Source organism: Lupinus angustifolius, chromosome LG08 (assembly GCF_001865875.1).
Source record: "Lupinus angustifolius cultivar Tanjil chromosome LG08, LupAngTanjil_v1.0, whole genome shotgun sequence".
NCBI lineage: Eukaryota > Viridiplantae > Streptophyta > Magnoliopsida > Fabales > Fabaceae > Lupinus > Lupinus angustifolius.
In genome coordinates this window covers 10,772,438-10,783,859 of record NC_032016.1, presented here as the reverse complement: position 1 = coordinate 10,783,859, position 11,422 = coordinate 10,772,438, and the positions used below count along the sequence as shown (strand labels likewise).

Sequence of the window (11,422 nt, the reverse complement as noted above, 5' to 3'; positions counted from 1 at the left end):
CTCTATACTTATTTGCGAAAACGATGTAGTATTATTACACCTATTTGCCAGTTATCATGGAACCAATCCATGAGATTTCCATGACCCACCTAATTATCATGCTAGAATTAGTATTATTGTCATATCCGGCGTGTCATACTAAACCATCCCAAAACTAATTCATAGAGTGAGAGCCACGAGTTGACAACCTATCAAGATCACGGAACCAAAGGGAACACCTGTTGGGGGAAGTATGCCTTCCGCCCCGATGAGTGCTAATCTCCTATCCATATTTAGATTTAAAGACTCTGCATCAAAGGCTATTGTTATCATTAATAATTCCCCATTTCTATTTACCAAGAAGAGTTAAGTTGAAGAGATGAATGTCCTTCATCTCAAACCATCCTCATGCTTAGTTTATAGACAATAGCCCATATAACTCAATTAATTTCACGATTGGTCTCAGATCCACCCCAAAGGACTCCCGTTGAATATTTTGGAACGTGATATAACAATTGTATGAATATGATATGACAATTGTATGAACGTGATATGACAATTGTATTAAAGTCTATTTGACATTATACGACTCAAAAGTGATTGAGAGCATAATCTAATACTAGGAACTTCTGGGGAAGATGGAAATAAAGACTACTCCATAAGGATGATAGGCTTCAGAGTAAAGTGTTGAGTTCAAATAGGGTCACACTATCTATGACTCTACGAGTGAGTAGGCTATTACTTATTCTCCAAAAAACTCACATTGGTTCAGAGACTTACAACATCTTACCATATGGGGGAAGGATAACTCCCACTGATTTTGGAATAGTATTGTTCATAAATTTGGTGATGGGGAGACTACAAAATTTTGGCACCTCAATTGGTTAGGTCCCATGCTCTTAGGTCAAAATACATTGGACTTTACAATCTTAGATTGTCTAAGGTTGCTTCCATCATTGACTTAGGTAGATGGTCGGAGGGGAAGTGAAAGTGGAACCTAATTTGGAGAAGGAATCCATTCTCTTGGTAGCTCGAGCTAGTTGATAATATTACGCGGGAAATTTAGGAGTGCTCCCTCCATGAGAATGTTCGTGATTCTTGGACTTGGCGCCATGATAAATCTAACATTTATTTCGTCAAATCCACCTACAAATTTCTTACTTCTCTGATCAACCAATAGGAGTATTCGTACACTCATCTCAACCTCCTTTGGGAATCTAAAGGTGCCTTGAAAGTTATGGCTTTCACCTGGTGGCTTTTTAAAAGGAATCTGTAAGCTTTACTTCGAAGGGGGATCACCCCTGCTCATGGAGATGGTCTCTTGTACAATCTTTATCATAAACAACTTGAGTTTTTTTGTAATCTCATTTTTACTTGTAGGTTCACATACATATTTTGGCAAAGGATTACAACTAGTTGGATTTTAGCATAACACTTCCCTCCGACCCTGTCAACCATTTTTCATCCATATGTGCTTGCCACACTGTAAGAAAAGCTGGAAGATTTGGAACATTATTTGACTATCAATAACGTGGTTCGTTTGATAAGCGACGAACGACACCATCTTCAACTCAAACATATTGACTACTCAATATATCATGAATTCAATGAAGGTAAAATCTTGGTTTTGGATCAATGGAAGAAGACCCGTTTATGCTTTACCTTACTCTACTTTGACTTCTAATCCTTATGATTATCTTCCAATTCATGTCATTTTTCTTTTGAACTTGCTCTAACCCTTATCCAATTTTAATAAAATTTGTCTTTTACCAATAAAAGAAATTGAAGGATAGACCTCTAATAAATATATAGAATTGCTAGGATTAAGACCATAAAAATTTACCAAGACCTAAACCACCACTACTTACGGGAACATAATACTTAATTGAGACAAAAATTTAGATAAACATTTTGTTTTTACAGCAAAAATATTATAATGTGGAATGGTCATACGAAAGTCATATTATTGTTTATATTATAAAATATGTGGTCCTGTTTTTAGATATTTGATAAGGCGTGTCTTATTCTAGGTAAAGTTAATAAACTTGAACGGACTTTCACAAAAAAAATCATTCACATAATACTAATGCTATAAGGATTGTTGTAATATTTGTTACATAATAATTATTCTAGAGATCGTCAATCCAATAAAAAATAAAAGAAAATCGTTCCATGGAAAACAATGACTTTATTTATCTACACTAAAACCATAAATTGAGATCCTCATATTTTTTCCAAAGTTATTCAGGGATAATTTTATGGGTATAGTTCAAAATGGTAACAAAAAACAATATTTCTATATAATTTTCTCGACATTTATTATTCTTCAAAACCCTCACTTTGGACTCTATGCGGCTTCAAAATTCTCATTTTGAACTCTATGACCCCTTCCCCTCTTCCACCCCTTATATTCCTTGTCATAAGTTTCTCACCCAGATCTCAAGTTAAATTATTTTGATTCTCTACTTGTGAGAGTAAGAAAAATGATTTTATGCTCCAATTTGTATTGTTCGTTTAAAAAACATGTATTGTTTATAAGAAATTATAAGGAGTTTATTTGTTACATTTCTTGCGAATTTAAACATGATAAAATTAGTTATTTTTACATTTATAATTTTCTAATAATTCTATATATTGTTTATATATAAATTATGATTTTGTACCCGTAAAATAATGGTCAAAATCCGCCATTATTAAGAAGTGCCCTAAAAACATTACTTAAGAAATATAAAATAGAAATTTAATTTCTAAAACTAACTCCATTGCTCATACATATATTAAAACATCAATTTTCAAGATAACATTTTTTATTTCGTTTCTTTAAATAATGTGTTTAAGACACTTATTAATATTATCTAATTTTATCAATAAGGAAAAAGAAATTCATTATGACAAGGTTAGGTATCAAAATGATACAAGAAAATGAATTCAAAAAACAAATAACCACCAAAAAATTCTAACAATTACTATATGAATATTGCTGACAAAAATCGTGCCCCTCTGCAACTGGGACAGGTCCTATCAATTCAGTACAAATCCAGAACATTCAATTTCACAACTATAACCCCATAACATTGCAGACACTGTGACCAACTTTGCACATATAATGCCAATTATTTATTTATTGAATATATGTCAACAACAAACAATGGTAATGGTTTAATGGTTAAATGATTTATATTTTGTCGGTGCATGGAGAATAGATTTGTTTGTATTTCTTTTAACATAATAAAATATTTCTAATATAAGGAGATAAATTATTTCATCCAACTACTAAAATCATAATATGTGTCATATTTAATCATTTTCTATGAAAATATTTTTAAAATTAAACAAACAATACACATGACTAGAAGAGATAAATTATATTATGGTATAAGGACATTTAAATTGGGTCGGGAAGTTGTAGTTATGTTGCTTCTAAGTATAAGTAATTGTGAAAAAGTATAGAAAATGCAACTAATTAATGTGACAGTAATTATTTTACAAGTATGGATTGCAAAAATATCATAAAAAATAATATTTGAGTGTTTGATATTGATGGACTCATAAAATACTATAATGTGATTGTGAAGAGCACAATCATTGCGAACAGATTTCTACAGAGATTTGCTTTTCATGCAAACGACATTTTTGTTTTATTCAACAAATAATTGTTCCAATTATTGAATATGTTAGCCTTACGTCCATTAATTGATTACCTGCATAAATCTCCATCACCTATGGAGAAAATTTGAATGATGAAGACATTCAATTAATTGAAGAGTAATATTTTAAAAAATGGAACAGAAAGTAATATTTTAAAATTAATTGAAGAGAGTCGCTCACCCTTTTTATTTACTAAGTCTTACATAAATTTAACAAATAGTAAAAGAGAAAATAGGTTATATATAGAAAATGTAAACATTTTTTATACTATATATTAACATATGATCCATCTTTTATTTATTAACAATCATTGAATTTTTAAGAATAGATTATACACATAAATAACATATATTATAATTCTTTTCAAGATCTATAGGTATTAGGTATAACCATTAGACTTCTCATCCAATTTTAAGCTTATCTTGTTATTGTAGATGACTTTAGCTTTTTCTCTGTCTTAATCTAATTTAGATCAAATACATAATTTGAATGAAGTTAATTTTACCCTTCCTAAAAATTGCCTCATTTCTCATATTTCAAATAGATCAAATAACATTAATGAACCATAACATTCTCTACAAAGATTTACCTTTACCAATTTTACATAAAGATTCATGAAAGGGAACGATAGAAAAAATGATCTAAATGTTCGTCATGAAGCAAATAAAACATACATCTCAAATCATCTAGCCACCAATATTTCTCTTGTGAAGCTCAATCTTAGCTGCTAATTTTCCTCTAAAAACTTTCCACATCAAACAACGAACATTTGAAGATGCACAATTTATCCAGTAGGAATTTATGATATTACCTGAGTTTACTACATGAATTCAACTGAGCCAAATAAGCTAATTTGATTACTTAATAACCAGATGAGTCAAGCTTCCATCTCCTTCAATCCCCAACACCACTAATACAAGAATGATTCTCCTCCACTGAATGCTCGAGGTCCAATTCCCATCAATCACTCCCTAGAGTCAGCTACTACACACTATTTATCCATAATAAGCATGTATAATCTTGAAAAAATAATACTAAGATTTTGAAGACTAAACCAAGTATCTTGCCAAAATAAAGTGTTCACACCATCACTAATTTCCTTAGACGAACTAATTTTCACCAAATTCCTCTACCATCTTGATGTTGAGGTAGAATAATGAAATAATTCATCCTTGCCATACTTAGAATCAATTACTCTAATCCAAATTTATGTTGTTGCACTTGACTTGTTTTGTATTTGTTGGGTAGGTTAGGAAGTTGTGATGTAACTTTATTGCATTGTGAGTACTCTTATTTCTAAATAAAAGTTTACTTACAAAAAAACAAAATACTAAATAGAGTAGTTTATCCAAAAAAGCAAAGTCCCAAGTATCCCAATTACCAAATTGGGAACTTTATAAGAATTTATGACGCATAGTGGGCCTTGAGCATGCAGAAAGTTCTAGAAAGAGATGAGATTCACTCACGTAACTTTAGCTGTAAGGTTCAAATTTCTAGGTTTAACACAATGACACTAAGCAATGTGATAAAATAAGTAAAGTCCTAAATATACTCTAAAACAGTAAATTTCTACTTTTAAATTTTAATATTCTTTAATTTAATCAAATTAATTACCAATAAAAAAACTGTAAATTTGTCAACAAGTTAGTTCATGTAAAATAATAAATAAATATAATGTAAATTTACACATTAGTTACACAAATAATATAATGGATATTTGGATTGGAATATCTTTTGTTATTCTATCATTTTTTAGTAATAACTTTTTAAAAACAAATAGTGTAATGGATTTTTAATCTATAGAAGTGTTTCTTTTCTGTTTGGACAAGACATAATCACCTCCATCAGTTTTAATCAAAACATAAAATTGAGTCAAATCTCATTATTGGGTTAGATTTGGTTCAATTTCACCACTTTTATAATTCAAAAATTGCTGGAATTACTTACACCACTATACTAGATGAAGCTTTATGTAAATGTTTATTCTGGCATTTTTATCTCATTTTTATATATTCAACAACTTCTGTTACAACAAATCAAATTATTTCTATCTAATTTTTTTTTCGTTTTTTATCTCTATAGTCATCATCTCAAAAACCTCATAAAATTCAAAATACAACTAAAAATTGTTACAAATAGATTGTTAAAAGATTTTAATGTTTATGCATGGTTAGTACAAGTTTTTTACACATTTGGTATCATTCATGTATTACATTGTCATTAGATTAGATAGACTGAATATTTTTTATAATCCAAATTGTCCATGCTTATACCAAAAGTTGGTAAAATACTGTTTAAATCAACAAGAAACTTAAGAATTTCTTTTGTTTAGTGGATAAGAGTACTACTTATTCTCCTAATTTCTTTATCTTTTTATTAATAAAGTTTATTGTTAATCAAAAAAAGAAACTAAAGGATTTCTTTTGTTTGAAAAGTTTTTTCTTTTCTTTTATTAACATTTATAATTTTTCCAAAAGTAAAAAAATATCAATAAAAGATGAAGATATCAAAAACTAAGTGGGATAAGATATGGGTCACAAAGCATAGTGAAAGTGATAAGTACTGCCCGTTATACAAATGATTCAAATTTAAATAAGTAACAAACCGAAAATAAAATCAACTAATCTTAAATATTATTTTTTTGGTCGCATAATCTTAAATGTTAATAAAAATAAAAACAGAAAACATCTCCACACACCAAGAGAACATAAATTATTACAAGAAAAAAAAAATACACTCCTCCACCTTAGATCATGAATCCCACCAATTAATATCAACAAGAACATCTTCCCAACTTTGATCATCTAAAACAAAGTCACCACTTCCATGTTCACCCATGTTGTTCACTTCATTGTTTCTCATATCTTCCAACATATTTTCCCACCATTTATCTGAATAATTATTATTGCATTCGGAAGAAGCTGCATCACATGATTGATTAGTAGAGCATTGTTTGATTCCACTTTGATCTTCCCTAATGAATTTCCCTTTCAAACATGACCTAGTTGTTGAAAGAGTTTGAGGCTTGGGTTTTATCACAACATGAGGTTCCATGATTATTTCCTTTGGCCTTGAATTTATATTTTCCTTATGATGATGAGAGGATTCTTTCTTACGAATATAGGAATTCCAATAGTTTTTAACATCATTAGGAGTTCTTCCGGGAAGTCTTCCAGCAATAAGGGACCATCTAAATAAGCAAAAAATTGAAATTTGCACATTATTATTATTTAAATAAGGTGTGGAGTTTACTTAATTTAGAAGGAAAATGTACAATAAATATTATAATATTTAGTTTTTCTGTTATTATATTATTAAAAATTAAGGGATTAAATAATGATGACTGAAGAAGGATATACACCTATTATTTTTCAATTTGAAACATTGAGTTACGCTATTAGTTTAAGAGCAAAATACATCTTTATATTAAAATACTTACATTTGAGAACAACATCATATAAATAACATATCCGCTAGGGGCTCTTTTTTTCTTTTTTCAAAGGAAAAAAGAAAAGAAAAGGAGTGACATTAAAGTTTGATGCAAATAAAGTGTATTTCCCTTTCAAACATCTTTATATTAAAATACTTACATGAAACATTGTACTACTATTATGTATTATAATGATCCACTATTTTCCTTTTAATTATGAATGCAAACTCATGTTATGATTCTGTTTCTATTCTAAATTTTTTGTACAGGATATATATAAATATATATATATATATATATATATATATATATAAAAATAAAGTTTTATTATTTCACTGTTTCTTATACAAATGTTAAAAAACATAAAACAAGAAAAGAAAACCGGCATACACATAATTAACAGAAAATAAATAAAAATGGATAACTTTTTTAGTTATAAAAAATAATACAAGACCCAAATATTTCTTGAAATTATTCTTCCTTAATAATACTGCTAATTTTGAGAATTAGTTGGAAATGTGATTGATAAATGATATGCATATACTAAATAGTAACATGGGCATGGATATGAACTTTACCTGTTTCCCAAAAGTCTGTGTAATCTTAACATCAAATCAACTTCATCCTCACCAAACTCTCCACGCTTAATTTTTGGATTTAGATAATTAAACCATCGAAGTCTGCAGCTTTTGCGGCATCTATTCAAGCCTGAAAAGATAACATATATATTATTAATTATTAGTGCATCGGAAACATATATTGAATATTATCTCAAAATTAATTAACAAAAAATGAGTAATGTAATAGATATTTAAATCATGTTTATGAAAAAGAGGTAGAAGATATCTTCCTTACCAATATAGTAAATATTAAATAAAATAATCATAATATTTTTTTCTCAATTTGTTATGTGATATCAAGATTTCATGAGTGAATGAGAGTTAAGAAGAGTAGATTGTTTTTTATAGTTAAACATAAATAAATAGAGTAAATGAGATTCTAGTAAATGTATTCTCATTTATATATATATATATATATATATATATAGGAGAGTCCATTTTATGTAAGAGGGTTGAATATAAGAAGGTTGATTAACCTTGTAATGCATGATGTGCTAAATAAATGCTTTAAAGAATTATCAAATCAAGAAGAGAAGAGGGGGAAAACTATTGGAGAATATTATACAAAATATTTCAATATTTTTAAGAAAGGAGACTGGCTATATTCAAATATTGAATTTAATCCAAATTAGATTATGAACTTTATTAATAACTAGTATTCGAACTCATATACTTATTTTTGCACATTGGTGCATATACCTTTGATGTTATATTTTTCCATACTAAAAATAATAGGACTTAAACTTGATTGTATTACTCTTGCATTTAGGTAAGCACCCCTTATACTTCTTTAATACATTATTTTACTTAAAAAGAAAAGAACTACATGTGCAACTACACAGGAACTTTATGTTTTTTTAGATGATGACTTAAATAGTTATCATAGACTTTTCATGTGTATGAGACAAGACATTGGACAATAATTAAGAGATAGAACATACAACATTGTATCTCTTCAACAAAAAATATTATTAAAATTTAAGAATTAATTGGCCATTACCTGCTCTTTTAGGAACTAAGTGCCATTTTCCTTCCCCATATTGTTGCACACATTTCCTAAGAAGTTCATCTTCCAAATGACTCCATGCTCCTTTTCTCACACCTAAGGATCTTGCCATTAATAAGATGTTATGTAATGCAATAATACTCTTGTGAAATCTATTGCCAATTACATATATATACTCGAGAATACATACAACGTGCAATGTTATGTGTCCACAAAATCACAATAGTTTTGTTCAAAGATGTGGTTGTCAGTGTTATATGTGTCACTTCTCAATAGACCCATATTGTTTTATTTTGTTTGAAGTTGAAAAGGGAAAAAGACAATGATAGAACGTATAAGGGTAGATTTCTAATGGGCTTTGCCATGTTACAATTTATTAAGAATTTTGACTTTTATATCCCATGCATCTTTCCAGTTATACATGCCATTTTCTAAGGAAATATTAAATTACCCAACTATTATAAAAATATTTTCTCCTCCATTCCCAAAACCTAATATTTTGTCATTATCTTATCTTCTCAAACTATTCATTCTTGTAGCTTTCTCACTTCAAATTAGTTTGGATTTTTCTTCTTCATATTTCTCATTTGCTCATCTCAATATTCTCCTTTATCATTCACAATCTCTCATTTTCCACTCCATATAAAACAAAATTTAGCACATGTTTGAACTTGGTTTGTTAGAAGTTATTAATCGGAACTTTTGGATGTGAAATCTAAAAAATTTCCAAATTTCACATCGAAGAGTTTTGAAAAAATAACTCGCAAGTCCCACATTGGAGACATGAGGAACTTGAAAAAATATCATGTTATAAATAAAAGCATCTTCCCTTCATATTTTCTTGCCCCAAGTTGAATGCGCTTTCATTCAACTTTTTCTTTCTCCTTCATATTTTTCTTCGATGCATTTCCGGCAAACTTCTCCCCCTTTCTTTTCGTGGCACTAAGAATTGGCACATGCAAACAAATTGAGATAATTTCAAGAACTGAAACTAGTAGTCAGTATTGAGGGAAAAGAATTGGCACGAGTAGCCATATTATGAGCATTGGGAAAGAATTGACACAAGATATTGTGGGAATTTCGAGAATTGACAATGGTAGTAATATTGTTGGAATTTTGAGAATTGGCACCGGTAGCCATATTATGGTGGGTGTGGGTGTATTCGAGATCGGTTCTTAAAATACAATAAGAGTTTGATAACAAAGATCTAGGCTGTTTTATCCTGAGGACGACGTGGTTGATAGTCTGCTTGCACATTTTAAGCAGTATCACAAAACGTCTTAAAGAGAGCGACCTAATCGTGACTCAGCCAATAAGTATTATTTCATGCAATTTAAAATTATTGCAAACTATGGTAATAACAGGGCCCAATGCTACCCTTATGGTAACATGAGCATTTTTTATTTTTGTGAAAATGCATATTCATCTTAAGGGAACATTTATACATTTTTTTTGAAAATTTTCAAAGGTAACACTAGATAAAACATATTAAAAAATATCAAAGGAAATATATTTCTTACTATGTAACTTGTATGTTATAGTCACATGCATGACAATATGAATATTGTTTGTGATGATTTTTGGGTAGTATGATTTATTTTTAGATTTGATGTCTCATTTGGGCTATTGTTATAAGTGGAGAGGCTGGATAATGAAATGCATCACCATGGCTTCAACCTCAATCCTTCTAAACAGAAGTCCAATAAAATAGATTCACCTTCAACACGGGTTATGACAAGGGGTTCCCTTATCTCCTTTTCTATTTCTGATTATTGTCGAAGGCTTTAATAGCCTTATCAGACAAGTCATCAACAACGTCTTTTCTTACCTTAAAATGTGGGTTCTCATGATGTTGGTGTCTCTCTTCTTCAATTTGTTAATGATGCTATTCTGATTGAGGAATTTTTGGAGAATAATATGTAAACAATAATATGCATCCTAAGGTTATTCAAGCTTATGAAAGCAAGTTGCTTGGGATGAATGTTCTTAGGGATGAGATCAAAGTCTTGGTTAACTTGCTAAATTCCAAGGTAAACAATCACTCTTTCTCTTAAATTTCGGTCTCTTAGCCAAAATTACTTGAGAATTATGAAATGGGCTAAAAGTGTCAAGAATATATAGTTATCTGAAACCTAATAGTTATGTAGTTAAAAATTTGAATTAGTTAATAAACTAATCTAGTTGTATAACCATTTGAAATTGGTCAAATTATTCTTTTGGTCCTGAAATACTTGAGAATCTTAATTTTAAACAGGTTTCTAAACTTTAAATACATGTAATTAGTCCCCAAACTTTAAAATCATTTATAATTGGATCACTAACTTTAAAACTTTTATTAGTCCTGAACTTTAGAATCATTTATAATTGGTCTATTTATCTCTTTAGTTAGTCATTGGGACCAGTTTTTATTAACATTTGTAACTTAAAGTTTAATTATTTTGTTGTTTCTAGTAGCATTTTGAGAAATTCAAGTCTTATTATTGTCTAAGAAATAGCTAAAATTTATTTTAATTTACAAAAATATTTTTTAATAGGAAAAGTCCTTATTTTTTATTTGATTAAGATAAGAAAACTACTCTATATAAGCCATTATAATTCATGCAATATTTGAATAAAAATAGAAGAGTGGAAAATGTATACAATAATATTATGTTAGATTTATATACTGTCATTGTATCATTTATTATTAATGTTCAATCATCATTATAAATACAATTATTATACAAATAAATTGTACAA

General features: G+C 28.9%; 1 protein-coding gene across 1 annotated transcript; it reads right to left on the bottom strand.

The window, feature by feature from the left end:
* Positions 6,284–8,838, bottom strand: LOC109354112 (transcription factor MYB90-like). Its single transcript, XM_019596468.1, has 3 exons — positions 8,678–8,838; positions 7,636–7,765; positions 6,284–6,817 (listed from the first exon to the last, which is right to left on the bottom strand). The coding sequence occupies exons 1-3, from the start codon at positions 8,793–8,795 to the stop codon at positions 6,379–6,381; spliced, it is 687 nt and encodes a 228-aa protein (XP_019452013.1). The 5' UTR covers positions 8,796–8,838; the 3' UTR covers positions 6,284–6,378.